General features: G+C 47.1%; 1 protein-coding gene across 5 annotated transcripts in view; it reads left to right on the top strand.

The window, feature by feature from the left end:
* Positions 1-2,571: 2,571 nt before the first annotated feature.
* Vn (membrane-bound neuregulin protein vein) overlaps positions 2,572-17,081 on the top strand; it is a 328,196-nt gene continuing 313,686 nt past the window's right edge. For 2 of the 5 annotated variants that reach the window (XR_013081794.1, XM_076783469.1), the window contains exon 1: positions 2,573-5,386. Coding sequence is in view for 3 of the 5 variants with exons in the window: in XM_076783469.1 (XP_076639584.1) it covers positions 4,231-5,386 (1,156 nt within the window). In the remaining 2 variants the exon portion in view is untranslated. Of the gene's footprint in view, positions 5,387-17,081 lie in introns of all 5 variants that reach the window. The other 3 variants (XM_076783467.1, XM_076783468.1, XR_013081793.1) reach the window with 3 other exon arrangements.

Raw genomic sequence — 17,081 nt, 5'->3', positions numbered from 1 at the left:
CCCGAGAAAGGAAAGGAATAAACGGCGTTGGAACGCCGGAAACCAGAGTCGAAACATCAATTATGACACGGCGTGCTTAAGTGTCGCTATTTAGCTCGGAATTAATCTGTCACGGGACAAGCGTGAAAAACTACCCGTTTAAGAGGCCGACTCTCGTGGCGGGTCGTTTGATTGGCAGTTCTCGAGGAGTGTTCCTCTTGGCCGTCGTCGGCGTGCTCCCTCTCTCTTTTAAAAACCTCTTCGGTATACTACTTCGGTGCACGTACGGCGGTGTATTCGAGTCGGAAGCGGCGCGAAGAGGCGGGAAGGAACGAGGGGAGGCCAACGAAGGAAGGCTTGGCAGCCGGGCAGCCAGGGAAACGAAGGAAGACTTTATTTTCGGTGGCCCGATGACGCTGATCGGTGCAACGCGTGGAAGAGGAGGAACGACCCGTCGAACCTGGTGCAAAAGAGACCAATACGGACGACACGAAGAAAGCGAAACGTCCTCGGGACTCGAATAATGGATTCGAAAGTGGTGATCGGTACTGGAATCCGTGCAAGAGCTAACCAGACCAAATTATCACGTAACCGTTGCTCGAGATTTAACGAATTAAATATTTTTAATACGGCGTGCAACGGTTCGCCAAGGTTGGGGTACCGATAGTCGACCTTGCACCAGTGGTTGGTGTCGACCATGTACGGGCACGCGTGTGAAATTGTTGCAGAGAAACCGCGCGCGATAGCAAAGTGGCAAATATGGCGGAATTCAATGGACAAACGCCACTCGAGTCGACTAAATCGTAAAGCGCGAAATTTATAGCGAGAAACCAGAAACGCAACGTTCAGCGAATACTCTGGTCAACGATCCAAGGACTATCGTTTCATCTGGAAAGCTGCGAAAAAGTTCAAGAGACTACGACTTTCCGTCGTTGAGCGAAAAGCATGGAGGTTGGACTAAATAGGATGTGGAAAAGGCAGACCTATTTGCCAAGCGTCTCGTAGGTGTATTCATACTGTTTCCATCGGGTACAAATACCGACGAACATGGTATAGAAATCTTCCTGAATGCTACGCGTCGAACTTTAGAAGCAGAACCCCAGGCTCCGACCCGATAATAGAAGAACGTATGTATCTTCGTAGTTTGTTTGTCCACTATGAAATACGTCGCTCCGTAACTAGAACGATAATTTTTATTTAACGAGTAACGGATAAACAGTTTATTCAAAATTTATTATCTTAGACGTACGAGGTAACGGACGAAAAACAAAGCGGACGAGAGGAATGGATAGAAAAAGCTAAAAACTTGAGTAACTAACGAGTGAACCCGATGTACGTTTCACGGCTGGAAACGAGATTTCCTCGGGACGTAAATAAGGATGGAAAAAGAGACCAGAATAAGGATAAAAAGTACATCGGCGCGGCGTTGTCCACTAGATTGTACTTATGAACGTCTGAAACGAAGGACAATCTAATAGCGACGGGGCTCGCGGACGACAGAGACAGGGAAAGACGTTTATTGCGCGCTGAACCGTGTCGCCTTAGCGCACCGAGCGAAGTGAAACTTTCGCAAAAAGTCAAAATAAAAAATAAACGTGACGAGGGTCAGTAGGACCTCGGCGAACGTAAAGGCCGCGCGAAAATACAGCGTAAAACGAGTGGAAGAGAGCTTCTACGCGCGTAGTAAAGCGAAACGAGCGAACAGAAACGTTCCCCGTCGGTTTAGGGACGCATTGTTTATAATTCCGACCGCCATCTTTGACGCGCGAACTTTTGGCGCCAGTGGCTCTCGAGTTCGATTTACTCGCAGTCACACGGTTCCATCGACGAGGCACATTTTATTTAGAAATTAACAAATTTTCTGTTTGCTTCATTCTATAATTCAAACGTTATTATTATTGTTAGCATAAACATATATTTCGGAGTGCACGGATCCACGTGATTTAAATACGAACGATGCGGAGACAATAATACGATTAACTGGATCACGAGAGCCACAATGAGATAAAGGTCTTGTTTAGTAAAACGCAGGTAACCTGAACGTTGCGGACGGAACATTTAATTAATTTCAAAAGGATGTGCGAGCTCGTGCCATGTATTACTCTAGATAAGAATGTAGAGTCAGCTTCTAATCTACGCTTCTCCAAGGTTTTTAAATTAGGTACAAACAATGATCCATCTTGTAAGCCGCGGTTCTCCAAAATCTTCGTTGCAATAGCAATTCGTATTCAGCCAGAGTACGAGTACCGTGCTTCGCTGACAAGAAGTCATCCCATAGGAATGCAGGATCCGGTCAGCGGAGCACAGAAACGACACTTTTTTAATCGAATATTACTTTTCGTTCGAGTCCCGTATTCCTCGTTGTAGATATCGATCTAGATCAGGAATGTTGGGCATTTCAGCCTAATAGAACGACCGTGGAAGTCGGTAGAAAGAGACGCTGGGACCGTATCGCGCATGCAGGAAGGAGAAAGAAGGAGAGGATCACGCGTGCGGTTCCTCGGTTGTTAGGTCGTCGTTACACAGGTTCTTAAAGGTCCCGTGCGTGGTCTCCTGTACAGCCGTCTGGATGTGTCCGTTCGGTTGGTCTTGTAGCCGAGTGCGCGGGGGTTCCCGGTGTCGCCGCCTCGTACGGTGCGCGCGCAGAGCCTCGACCGGCGTCCGACAGGAGTCGCTGGCGCTGTGGCCGGCCTCGGGCTGCGCGAGCGGGCCGTTCAGTCTAATTTGAACCGTCGCGCGCGCCCGACGCGGGGCCACCGACAATCCCTTCTCCGCCTCGACGTGACACGAGGCTCCTCGTGCATGCCGCGTGCAACACACGCGCCGTTCCCCCGCACGATATTAACCGCACGCGTGCCCGCTATCCAGCAGCACCAGCAGCACCAACTGCAGCCGTCGAGACCGGTGCCGTGAACGGTCGTCTTGGTGATCTCCTAACGTCTTTGCGAGCCCGACGACACACGATCGTGTCGGCTCTCCTGCGTTACGAATTTTCGTCGGGCGAAAAACGGAGCGCGTAGAACCGCGCGACGACGACCCGTCGTCGTGGTGGTCGTCGTTAGTGCCGCGAGTACCGTCGACGATTCTGGACGGTCGCGGGTAGGAGGTGGTGGCAGAATCGTGCGGTAAAACTGAACGGTGAAGTGCGCGTCGCGCGAGGGCTAGACATCGACGGCTCTCGACGCTACCGACCAACCGCGAGAGCCTCGTGAGTATATTTAAATAGTGTGCCTCGGCTGGTCAGAGGAAGCCGACAGTTTCTTGGTCTTCGTCGTCGTCTTCGTCTCCCGTCTTCTTCTTCTTCTTCTTATTCTGCCTGCTCCTTCCTCTACGTCGTGTGTCATCATCCTCGGCTTTTCCTCGTTCGGAGTGCAACGTGATACCGAGTCGGGACCGCGCCACGACACGACGCGCACGGGGGTGGCGCGAGATTCTTTATCGACCTTCGACGATTTATTTCGAGATACGGAAAGAGTGTCGGCAATCGACGCTCCGGAGAGTTCGAGCAGCGTCGTTGGCGAGGGAATCCACGCCGATTCGACCAAGAAACCTTTGGAATCGGTCACCTTTGCTAGCCAAACAACGAGAAGAAACGAGGAACCGGAGGATATCCGAGACGCGGATCGACGGATCGCGAGCAGTCGTCCTGGCGCCAGGATGTCACTCTCCATCGATCGACAGGATGATCGCGTATTCTGAACTGTACGTTTTGATGCCGTTTGCAGCGAGCGCGATCGCGGCAGCCGCTAGTCGGTATCGTTCGCGATAATCGGCGAATAGAGACGCAGCACGGTGTCCCCGTTGCATCCGTCGTGGCGTCGAGGATGAAGAGGACGGTCACGCGTTGGACGAAGAGCAGACAGCCGAGAATCTGTCCGATGGAAGTCCCGATGTCTTGCTGCCGGTGGTACAACACCTCGTGAAGAGTGTTTTCCGTCTAACCCCCAAGGACACACCGTCCACCCAGACGAGAGACTTCCCTGAAGGATTCATCGAGCGAGAGAGCGAGAGCGAGAGCGAGCGAGCGAGTGAGCGAGCGCGCGAGAGAGAGAGAAAAAGAGAGAAAGAGAGAGAGTGAGAGAGAAAGAGATAGGAGAGGACAGATAAAAAGATAGAAAGTGAGAGATAGTTTGGTCAGTTTGAGGCGAACTCGCTAGCGAGAGGGAAAAGAGAGTGCCAGAGAGAGTGTGCTTGTTCGGGGTGACCGAGGTGTCGACCTCTCACCCCCGATCAAACCAGCAAGCAGGTCGGATGATGTGGGCGTCTCTGCTTTTGGCCGGGATCTTAAGCGGCTGGTGGGGCGCACTGGCTCTCGCTGCAGCACCCCCCGCCAATCGTAACTCCCTCGAGGAGACGTCGACGAGGACCACCAGCGACCATCCGCCATCGATGACCATCGCCGCCGTTGAAAACCCTCTCGATTACCGTCTATCGACCTGGAACTTGGTCGCGCGAACCGTCGACGGACGCAGGCTGCCGATCGACGATCGTTATCGCGTTCGAACAACCTCCTCCGCGAGCTTCGTTCCGGTACCGGAAGATGACAACAACCAGCCGGTCGAGTCGCGATCCTGGCGGTACCAGCACGAGAGGATGCTGCCCGCCTCGACGATCGAGGATCGCGTTTCAACCGTCGCGGACGACGACGCGTCGGAGAGGAAAACGGAGGAGCTCTTGGACGATTCTATACGCGACGTGTTCGTCTCCACGTCGAAACGGTCGAATCGTCGTCCGGTAGACGACGCGATCGTCCATCCGAAAACCGACGAGTCCGGTCTGACACGGCTGCCTGGTCACTCGTCCACTCAAACGCCGTTCCTTTATACGCCCGGTGGCAACGAGTCGTCGATGGAGAAGCCACGAGCGATCCGCTCGACCAAGCAACGACCAAAGAACCGCACGAAAGCGGACTCGCCCAGGGAGCAACGACGACGGTGCCGCACCAAGGGTTGCCGCGGTCAGAACTGGTGTCCCGACGTGGACGTCGGCAACAGGGCCTATCTGGCGCCGACGGTGTTTGAGGGAAAGGCCAGGAGCATGTCCTCCGTGAGGAAACCCGGCTCCAACTACGCGGTGACGTTCGAGGTGAAGCAAGTATACAAGAGCCAGCCGGGTTTCCAGCCGCTGCAGAAGAACGACAGCGTCAGGCTGCACTTTCGCGACAAATCGGCGCCCGGCAAGTCGACCGTTTGCGGCTACGACACCGACGTCAAGCAACAGCAGCAGCAGCAACAACAGCAGCGCGATAATCAGAGTGGTGTGGTGCGAGCCAATATTAAGAGGGGCAAAGTGTATCTAGTGTTTGTGAATCGCGTGGGACCCAGAAACTTCACGATCCTCGGTGAGCCGTTGATTCGAAGCAAGAAGAACGAACAGGCGGTACAGGCTGTCGTTCGACCGGATTACGGTGAGTCACATTTTTCTTTACCATCGCCAGCTGCAAAAAATACCCCTGTGATCGATGATCACGATGTTTCTGGTAATTATGATTACTCGAGTCCCATACAGGGGTATATTCTCTGCAGCTTGCCTAGACTAGAATAATCCCTCACTTTCGAGTGACAATTTTTACACGTTCTCTAGAGCAAACTTTAATTTGTCTCCTCGAATTGCGGATATCCTTTGTCCAATATTCGCTCGTTCGAAAAAAGAAAGAGCCAGTTAATGCGTTCTCCCAAGCTGGCAAGTTGCTAAACGTTCGTATTGTTCGCGAGATCTAGCGAAAGATGGTAATCCGCTGGTGGGAAGCTCGGAGAGCATGCTGGATAAGGCAAAATCTCCCGGCTTAACTTCGCAATCGTCTGTCGCGCAAAGCGCGATAAAGGCTGTGCTGCGTTGCCCCGCGCCCTTTCGAAGAGCCCTTTCGATTGTTTCGACAGCAGCAGGTTGCTTTTTCAGGGCTATATAAATCTCTGTCGACGATAGGGCGACCTTCTCGCGATAGCTCCAGAACGAATTAATCCCTCGACTGTCTGTCTGTTACTTGGCCACGAGAATCTACGTGGGTCGAGAAAGTTAGACTTGGAATCGTTTCGCGGTGGATCGGTGACTCAGAGATCGATAAAATTCTTATTTGGGGGAAAAATGTCGAGGAACAAATGAAAAATGATCGAGCGTTTGTCTCGTGGTTCGTTAAAGCTAAATAAAAACTTCACGCTCGATAAATAAAACATTTAATTATTCGATCGAATAAACGTCACCAACGAATTACCGTATATTTGTTTCATCGATTATCTGTTATTCGAATACAATTTTTTACGTCCCTCATTAACGGTAATACGACGATCGTGTGTTATTTTAAAAATATTTCTTTGTCGATTCGATCTATCAGAGAACGGAAAATCGTAAGACGAATCGCTTATAAAAAGAATATTTTTGATGCAGTCAAATGTATAAAAATATTGCGATAGATCGTTGCATATTTGAGTAAATATACGTGTATAACTGTCAGGCTCGTCAAAAGTTTTGTGCATAGTAAAATTCGATCTTTAAATCGAATTAATCTTTCGTCGAACTTGGAGAAATGTTTTTCTGAATTCATTGTTCTAACATATTAATTGGGAATTATTTGAGCATTAAATAACTTGGATATTAAATATTCCTGACGCGATAATGCTCTCTGCTCCTAGAATAACGGCTGATTTAACCTTTCTTTTTAAGCTCGTTAATGGACAGATCATATATTCACCTTTATTAACTCTTATTAACTTTCACGTACCACCTAGACATTGTGGGAGAGATCCGATTTTTCGCTGTCTCGCTTACAAAGTAAATACGAGTATCATGATCCATTTAATCGTTTTGCTTCATCTGCTAATGGATAGAATGCGATTCGTTTCGATTTCTTCTTCGATTCTAAGTATTCTTTCAGGACTGTTTTATAAAAAGTAGTATATTCCGATGTTACGGTCGAGATAAATATCTCCGTTATCGACAAATTTGTACAAATTATCACTTTTAACGATAATCGAGAATTCTTGGTGTTTCTTTTTGATACTTGAAATTGTCGATGACTGAGCCGACGTCGAAATTAAGTGCACTCGCTTTGCACGATGATTTACATAATCTATTATACACTTTTTCGCCCTGTTCTACTTGGTTGTTTTTATCACAGTCTATGTGCATTAACTCGTTGATTATGAAATGCATAGTGAAATAAAAAATGGAAGACTGGAAGTCTGAAATTTAAAAAAATTCATCTGGATACCTCGATACAGTCAGAATCTTGATTTCTGTCGTTTCGTACTTCGAGACGTGGTATAGTCTGTATAGCTTACGTGCAATAGTGGGTCTTTAACCGTTCAATAAATAAACAAATATTCGAAAGTGTTCCGCGGTTTACGCTATCTTGTTGTTGATTTTTTTTTTTTCTAACATTCCACGCGTGGATACTTGAATATCTAACAGCGGTCGGTGACGTTTCTCCGATACTGCGCGGATTATGTATTATACTGATCAAACAGCTCTGCTTTCCGCGTTAGAAATAGGGCGGGGACTTCTTGTCGAATTTTTCCTTATTTCGGTACATTTTGGCAATTGTATATAACTTTATTTATCGTCTTTTAAGTAAGAATTTAGAAACGAGATTCACGTTTATTTAAATCAAAGTAATTTAATACCGCGACTATTCGACTTCTTATTTCAAGGCGGTGAACTAAACAAGGCAGTGAACTAAATTACATCGAATTAAATAAATGTGCACGTCGTTTCAAAGTAGTTCATACTTAGAAATAAAAGTAACTAGTATCGATTATCATTAAGATTAATGATCATCTTCTAAGAAACATCGATTTCAATCACCACAACTGTTCGTCAATACGCATGACCCGAATTCAGCCGATGACAAGATACAATATTGAAATACATCACCAGTATCAGTATTGTTCAAATATTGTAACTATTAGATCTACTTTAGTTTTGCTAGCTACGGGAAATTATTTATACGTACGCAGAAAAGTTTTTCAATTATATATGTAGGATTTCCTCTTCTTTGAATAAGTTTAAAAACTAGATTCGATGTATTTACTATCGAATCTCATTGCATTTTTTCTTGTGATTCACTCTATGCTATCGTAATTGCAGTTTGTAGCTCAGGTATCTCAGGTACCTCTCAAACGATAATGCTCCATGTGCTTCCGATTGGATTTCGGTCACGAGAACGAGCTGGCCATAGCAAAACATCGATTTCACGTTCCTGATGTTATAGTTAAATGTCTAATACCTTGTTTTACTTCCACAAAAGACAGTAAATCGTAACAATATTACTATTTGATTTCAAATTTTTACTCCGATGCGTCGACTGTCGTTATTCGCAGTAAATTCTTACAATAATTCATATCCAGTGTGGGGGGAAGACGTTTCAATAAGAAAGGGGATACGGTGCGAGCACACATCTTGAATAGTTTAACATTCGGATAACGAAGATTCGAATAAGGGAGATTCTAGCGCATCGAATACCCGAGTACTCGTAAAATACTGGAATATTAAATTATTCGAACAGTCGCAGCCCTAGTTAGAAACCTAATCCGCGCCGTAAGCTCGGTAGGGACGTCTTTCAGGTTCAGCGAGACCGGAACGATAAATCGCGACAACGCTTTGACGCTATTACTTATTGTATCCCGAGACTCGTTTCTGGCTGCCAGCACGCCCACGTGCAGGGAAGAGAAGAGGTGCTTTCCTCGAGGCGCGTAATCGAGCCGCGAACACGCGTATATTTAAACCGCGCCACGTAAGTTGGAGCGCCTTCAAGTCAGCGCGCGCGCGCTCAACTCGCGCGACTCGTCGCTTTGAAGCTCTTCTAGTTTGTAAGACCTTAGCGTCACTCGAAATAAAAAAAAGCACATTTTCCGAGTCCCAGATTCGACTAGTCACCATTCTGGAATATTTACGTACGATTTTCTTTCGAGATAAAACTGTTTTTCAGTGTTAATTGATCCTGTAGTTGTTGCCAGTGAAAAATTAATTATAAAATAACCAGAATTTCGAGAAGCTTAATACGAGATAAAGATGTTATTATCAGTGAAATACATTTGTAATTTTTACTTTTGAGAATATATACGTATAATGGTATCGTGTAAACGTCTAAAATTTCGCGGTAGAATCCTGTAGGAGCCAGACGCCGGGCTGTTGAAAGACGGTCACCGATACAGTCGGATCATTATTTTCACTACAAGTGTAACACGCAACGTGAAAATTTGAAGGTGGTCCAATTTGTCGACGGTTCAACGCGCTCTGTGGCCGATTTGCTGTCCCCTCCCCCCTGCTCCCTCCGCGACTATTCACGCGGGCAAAGACTTCTCCACGGCGGCGATGACTGCTCGTCGTCCCGCGACGACGACCTTCCTTACTTGATTTATCGCGGCAGCGTCGCGCGCGACCGCTCCGACTCCCCGAGATATCGAAAGTAGCTCGTCACGGAACATCTGTGAAACTGTTGACGAGCTGACGTTGCCTGCCTGCCTGCATGCCTGTGGCGGGACTCGACGCCGCGCACATGTGGCTTTCCTCGTGAAAAGGCGAAACTATCGGAGCAGACCGGTAGCACGACATGTCGACGATCGTTATTCCTGGTGTCCACTCGAGAATATTACTCTTCAGTCCTTGTTTCGTTCCTGGGAGAGTCGCGTGAATGATGTACGCTCTATTCAGAAAGAAACATCCGAGAGAAAACGTCGACGATCAAATGTACGCCGAGTCGAGGAGGTGTCGTTCGAGTTACTTTGTTCGGTGATTCGAACGATAAGAAGACTGCTCGTTCCGAGTCCGTACATGGAAATGGCGTTGTCAGGGGATAGGAACTTGGTCGTCTTTATACTAGAAGAGTCGATCAATTATAAATTTAGTTGGGTCGAGCTAGAATCTTTGTTGAGGTGGTTGTTTGTTTCGAGTCTAAAAGCTATCTGGAACTGGTAGAGACAGTAACAACGTTCGTGAACTATTCTCTCAACTTAGGTCTCCATCTTGAGTTAAATCATAGACTATCGGAAACAAATACTCAAAATGAGAAAAAGTCTAGGGTCTGAAAGACGTTGAGAGCTTGTATTAATTCGAAATTGATTATATTAATCTAGCACTAGTTGTTCGAAATCCAAAGAATGGTTCACCGAGTGTGCGTAACTCATTTTCGTACGAAGAAGGAATAGACACGATCCTAAGCACTACGACGCAGAACCGCAATCACCGTTGAGAGCCGGTATCTAGAATAAAAGCTCTTGCACACGAGCCTTCGTGCTGTGAAAGTTGCTTCATCATTCGTAAGGTCAATTCCCGCGTGTCCGTGTGACAGAACCCTTACTTTCAATGCTGTGTCCACTAGAAAGTCTTACTCTTGATAGCACAACACTCGGGAGCAAAACTCTCCATTGGACACACCAGGCATTGGCAATGGGGACCTTGAATATGCCGCGTTTGTCTGGTCTCCATGTAAGGGAGAGTTGCGAAAATCGTACCACTTGAGATATTTTTATCCTTCGAGACGGTTTTTTCCAAAGTGGGGGGCGTATCCTTAGGGAGAGAGGCGATCCAAAGGGGGCTCGAGAAAAAGTATATCGATAATTTAAAACACACGATTTTTGCAAATATTGATTTTGAAGGTCCCTGGGCAAACGTCTTTCTCGTTTATGGGATAATACGGTTCTAAGTAACTCTAATCCCTGCAAAGATCTCTACACGACATTCCAGCGATGTAGTCGGCGAAACATGGACGCTCGGGACGTTGGGGCGCGTTTACACGGGTTTTGTTTTATGCATAAGCCCGAGCGCTTCGCAAATATCTCGAGCATTTTCCGAATAGCGGCCGTCGTAAGCCCGAGAACGAGGCAGGGGTTGCGCAAAAGCGAGCAAAGTTCTTTGACAGTTCTTTGGAGCAGCCTCGGCTCGGTGCTTCGTTAGCGTCGTCTTCGTCGTCCATTTTCCTCGTCTCGTTTACGAAGTTCGAAATTGTTGCGCCCGTTCTCCAGACGACGCTCGTCCATCCGCGTACCCCTCTGCGTGTTACGCATTCGCCTTGACGCGTATCGAGAGTTTTCGCGACTTATCCCATTATCGAGCCCCCGAAAGCATCTTTCCTCGCTAGAAACCGGAGAACAGCCTCGCGTCAACCCGGGATTTAGTCGCCATTTTCTTGCAGTAGGGAAGAGTTGCCTCGAGGGAGAACGCAACGGTGACGAAACAAAAAGAAAAGTGCCTTGGAAATTTTTATTTCGGGAAACGAATCGATCATCGTTCGAATTTCTAACGCAACTTTCTTCTTACATGTTTATAGAACGTTTTATTATTTTTAAAAATTATAAACAAAAAACTGAAGTATAGTTGCCTTAACGGAGAACTACTTAGCGCGTTGTGGGTGGAAGTTATCGATAACGTTGCGTTCATTGCCAGTCAAATATTTAAGCAACAGAACGAAAGTTCCACAAGTGTTCCGCTGCAAGCAATAAATCATTGTATTCTTCCCGTAGAAATTTATTCAGCTACAAGATGCTATCATCGTTTTAAAATTCTAGTTCAGAATTAAGACGGGGCCACATATTTTCAATCGTCCGGTAAAGTTGTCTAGTTTAGCCTCTAATTTGTCCAGTGCAGGCAAGTGTGACTTAAATAAGAACAAAATCAAATTTTTTATAAATTTTATTTTTACGCTTGAGACACTCTAGGTCTTCTTCCTTCGTATAGTTAAATGTTTCTCGAAATCTTCCACTCTCTCGACACTATGGAACTCTTTGATTTGTTCACAATTGAAACATGGTTCTATTATCCTATATTACAAGACGCATAAGGCCATGATTGAGAGAGTGCAGCACAGATTTCTTCTGTTTGTTTCCTACCACACCAACACACCTATGCCAGCTTATTGCCATAATTATGATCGTATACAGTCGCAACTCGGGTTATTGACTCTCGTGCAACGTCGTAAGTCGCCTGACCTGCTCTTTGTATATTAACTAATCAATCAGCCGATTCACCTGCTCTGTTATTCTGCTCCGAACGAATTCTCGTGTTCCTGGTAAAAATTTAAGAAAATTCACTGTTCTCGTAAAACCCCATCAAATTGGTTAATTAAATTCTTTAGATCGAATCTTGGCGAACGCAAATTCATTCTATAACGCGAGGCAAATAATATAGTCCACCTGTTCGATAAAAGAAACGAAATTATTGGCTGGACAGGTGCGGGGAATAAAGAAAACTTATCCTTTCACATATTTAATTGCTTATATTTTGTGATATCGTCGACTTTTCGCTTTCTCGTTGCTTAAACATTTGGTAATTATTTTCATAGCTGACGTATAACTATCTTCTTTGTAAATTCTCCGCCTAGTCTCGTTTATTTCATTTCGTTCCATACGAACGGATCAAAATTCAAGTTGAAAAATTACGAAATAAACGCCAATCGAATCCAATCGACCGGAAGCGTCGAATCTAGATAACCTAATCTTTGCGACGAATTGTTAAAAATTCCACGACAGCGTCCGGTGTCAGATCTACTCCCCCCTCGAGCGCCATTATCTCGAAATCACTCTTATCGTCATTATCGTCGAACGCTGTGAGCGTTGTTTCTTGTAAATCGGAATTACTTCGTTTCGTTCCTCTCTTTATCTCGTTTCGTCGTAGTCGAGTGACGTCACCCTAAGTTACCGATCGCTAAATTTTTATACATCTGTAATTTAAACGACGTTCTTGTATCGTTTTATTTCGATGTAAATTTATGATTCGTATACGTTGAAAAAAGTATATTAAATCTTGGAGGATTCATAATTCGGACATAGATCGTAATTTCGTCGATTTTTACGAGGAGTGTCCTCGCAGCTTCGATCGACGAAACGAATTCGGAGTAATCTGTTCTGCGAACGATGTCACTGTCGAATCGCATCCAGGGATCTGTTCTGGAGGAAGGGTGCGCGGGGTTAGGCGCGAAAAGAGACGCAAAAGCGGCGCAAACGCCGACGTCTGGTGTCCAGCGACGGTTCGTTGATCCACGATCCGCAAAAGCGGGTCCGTGGCGGCCCTTCTTCCAGTTGCCGGTGACTAAGCCAGACGGGGGGACCCGGGACGTCAATTATAAGGCCTTAATCGGAAACCCGTCCTTACTTCTGTTGGCTTACACTCGGCCGTGTGCCACCCGAGCGAGACAACGGCGAATAGAAACGGAATATCGAGAGCGGGTATGTCGAGTCGCGCGACTCTGCTCGTCATCGGGCGTCGGGACGCGACTATTGTGTCGTCTCTCCGCGTCGTTACCTCTCCATAAACCGAATTATACTGGAAATCACTTGGTCAACTACGATCCTTGGCAAAAAGTTTTTAATAATAAAATGCACGGTAATACCAAGCTAATTCGCACGAATTGTTATTATAGATTCAGTCGATCCCATCCAAAGTTATGGGTACTTGGTTACTTGTAATCTCCGCACGGTAATCCTAATTTTTTTATTGTTACGTTACTTTTATTAGATTCGTTGATATTTTGACCTATCGATAATCGTTAGTAGCGTTTCTGTGCCAACGACCGATTCCCCCAGAAAAGTACGAATCAGAGAACCTGGGTAGCAGCGGGGGATCACGCTACAGAGAATCAGATGTAGCGGATCGCTGAAAGATACGAGATCCCGCGTCTCCCCAGGGAGTGGAGTTTCCACGGTATACGCGACCCGTATGCTCGTTGGAAATCCATCGAGAGCCATTAATGAATTCACCGGGACGCGACGCCGCGAGTCGAAACTTGATAAACAAGAGTTCTCTGTGCCAGTGATCGAAATCGAGCGCCGAATGGACCCGTTCCCGACCGAAATTTCGCTCGAAGGGAAAATCGAGAATCCTCTTTATATTCTGGGACGCGATAAAAATAGCTTATCGCGAATCGTGACGATCGATCGTGAATCATTTATCGCGTGTAGAAGCATGCTCGATTGTAAAATAATAGTTCGTGGCCCGTGACATTGCAGTATAACACAATTTGGCCATCGGGCCAAAATGGGTTTGTCATGCCAGCTGTAGAAAGCAAAATTTCATTAGGTCTGTTGCCAAACATTCGCGACACAGTGTAACTCTCTTGACATCGAGATGTTGCGTCAAGATTCATTACTTTGAGATATTTCGACACATTTTCCATCAAAACTTGTCCATTTTTTAGCACTTTGAATCGAAACTCCTCTTGCGTGATGCTCGAGTATTCGAACGATCAACTAGTCCGGATATTATTCGAATACTATTTGAATACTATCTGAATACGATGTGTGTCGTACGATACCTCAAATTATATTTATATCGGTCGCGTGCTAAAAGTCATCGATCTCCAACAAGAAGTTCTATTTAAATACGTCGCTAGCATCTTCGCTATTGTACGAATACTCAAACATTCGAAATTAATTCACAGTATTCGAATACCCAAATATTCTCAGACTATTCAAAGCCCATAAATACTTGAATACTCGCGGTACTCGACTACCCAGAACCAATTCGAATATTAAAGTACTCGGGTAGGCCCTGGCCCCTCTTCGAAAGGGTCGAAGTCTCCGCTTAGACGAGATAAGCGTGGACATTTAAAGCCGTATCTCCGGTTTACGGGGAAGCGTCGGCGTCTAGCTGTCGGTATCTTGATGCATCGTAGGTTGGGTTCGCGCCTTGGACTGTCGGCGGATATTAGCGACCGATAACGGGAACGCGATCGGTCGTTGTTTCGCGCGATAAGAGGCGCCGTTCGATGATCGTTTTTCGTAAGCGGTTCTCGGCCGCGATTAAAACGCTTTCTAGTCCACGGAAATTTCTACCGACCGTTCTATTTTTGGACGACGTGTGTGCACGGTGCACGGGTCGCGATCGCGCGTTATGGTGTAACTATGGCATCTGGCTCTCGTTCGGGGGCCTGTCCCGGCCGTGCCGCGCCGCGACGCGATATCGCGTTATCTCCGCAGGGCTAGGATCCGCCGTCGCGATGACAGGCCCTAAAAGGGACGCGCGAAGCGTTCAGGGCTGAAGTTATTTTGGCGTTCGGCGGGCATCGCGAGCAGATGCGTGTGCTCGTTAAGGGGATACGCACCATACGTACGGCTAACGCGACGAAATTGCAAGCTTCCTCGAGACCCTGCACGAATCCAATAATTCGGGGCTAAACGAGCATCCTTTTTTCTTGTAATATTTTCGATTGCAGTTGTCCCTCGAGGCACGCGATTTTTTACAATGTAGATTCGAAAATTAAAACAAAGCGTGGAAAAAGAATTGGCAGTGTACAAATCAAAATGTAACGAATATTGCATCGACATTTTGACGTGACTTTGTGTGCGTTACTAGTTGAGAATTAGAATTGAATTGCACTTAACCGCGAGGGGATGAAAACGGGTTCGAAGGATCGATTCGAGCCACGTTGGTGTCGTTCGTTACCTATTGCTCGAATAAAACGTCCGGTGGACTCTTCTTTCCTCGAGGCTGCGTGGTCGTCGACGCGTTCGTAGCAGCGAATTACTATAGAAATTAATTGACGTCAATTATCGCTGCGTTCGACGGGTGTATGTAGGACGCGTCGTTGTCTGGCGGTGCAACGGTGCTTCGAGTGGATAGTTAAAGGACTGGATGGTTCGGATAATGACGAACGTCTTGCCGTGACACTTTCGGCCGATCCGAAAACTCCGGATATCGTAAATCGTTCCGATCGCGGGTCATCGAGATTCTAGCAACGTCAGAGTTTTCGGATAAAGTTTATCTGATAATACGTTCCACGTAAATAATTTCGGTCCCTCGTTAAAAGGTGTCTATAATAGTAGAAGGACCCCGAGTTACGATCACTGTCCACGCGACCTGTCGTTAAGTCGCGTATGGCCCGGTTACGACGTCGATTCGTGCCAAAACGGAGGCTCGATCGTGCCCCGGTAGCGGTGCAAATACGATTAGCGAAACGATCTTACGGGGTAGACGAGCACGCGACAGAATCGCAGCCGTAGGTTTCCGTGTAAATTCCGTGGCCGCGATGGCCGATCGATGGAGCATAATCGGCGAGTTGGCGCGAACCGGAGCTGGTACATCGGTCGCGAGATTGATCGTCGCCGGAGGAAGGGGAGTAAGGCACAAGGGCATCGGGAGGAGCGGATAGACGCGGCTAGAAGAGGAACGAAGACGGAGTGGGAACGATGGGAACGAGAAAAGACAGCGAGCACGGGACTGGGAGAAAGAGGGACCGAGGCGGGCATGGGGGAGGGAAGTGGGCCCGGTTCGGTGGACGGTAGAGGGAGAGGGAGAGGGAGGGAAATCGGCGCGCACGTATCCAGAGCACGTACGGCCCTGTGCCCATACTCAGAGGAACCCGCGGGTACGCTCTATATACCGCGGACGGGAGGCTCACGCACAGACGGTCGTACACGCACGTGCACTGCAACGAGGGGGTGGGGTGGACGAGAGTGCACAGGGTGGGGGACCACACGTGTGGTGTGTGTATACACCGTGGCGGCGAGGAGCAGGTAGACTGCTGGGCGGCCGGCGATCCCAGCCTCGAGCACGAGGTCTTCGAGGTGATCCGCCGATACGGAGAACCGGTGCTCTCGATTAGGGCCGCGACTATTCCGTATTATTTCATTTTCGAACGTTTCAAGAGCAGTTGCCAACTTGGAACGTTTCGGTATTCGATTGTTATCCGTATTAATTACGCTCTAATCCTAGGTAACGCGATGCCCATCGAACCGATTTTTATTAAATCACTGTTCCGATTCGTCAGGAAACAGTTGTCGTCTCCGGTAGCTTACATACTTGGAAGGTTTTGGAATAAATTCAGGATATACTGTATTCTATATTAACCCTCAAGTGGACTCTCAATCTCAACTGAATTATTTTACTTAACGTTTAAGGTTGCGGAGGGCCAATAATCCACTTAAGGGTTAAGTATTCTTGCGAGTCGAATACCGCTGGAACACATTCGTATCCAAATAGTCGAGTACTCGAACGGTGTAGAAATAAAAGTTCGCCAACCACCGGAAGCATCGAAGCATTCGAGTGCAGGAAAGTTGTACTGGAAGTATTTTCGGTCCCCTGGCCTCGATTACGCGATTCACCTGGATCGGTCCGGAGCTCATTCGCATCGAAATTAGTTTACCGGGAATGCGATTGTAACGATGCGCCCCTTG

The sequence above is a fragment of the Colletes latitarsis genome, chromosome 2 (assembly GCF_051014445.1).
Source record: "Colletes latitarsis isolate SP2378_abdomen chromosome 2, iyColLati1, whole genome shotgun sequence".
In the NCBI taxonomy this organism is placed as follows: Eukaryota; Metazoa; Arthropoda; class Insecta; order Hymenoptera; family Colletidae; genus Colletes; species Colletes latitarsis.
The sequence above is the reverse complement of the archived record's forward strand: the minus strand, read 5'-3'. Positions and strand labels throughout refer to the sequence as shown.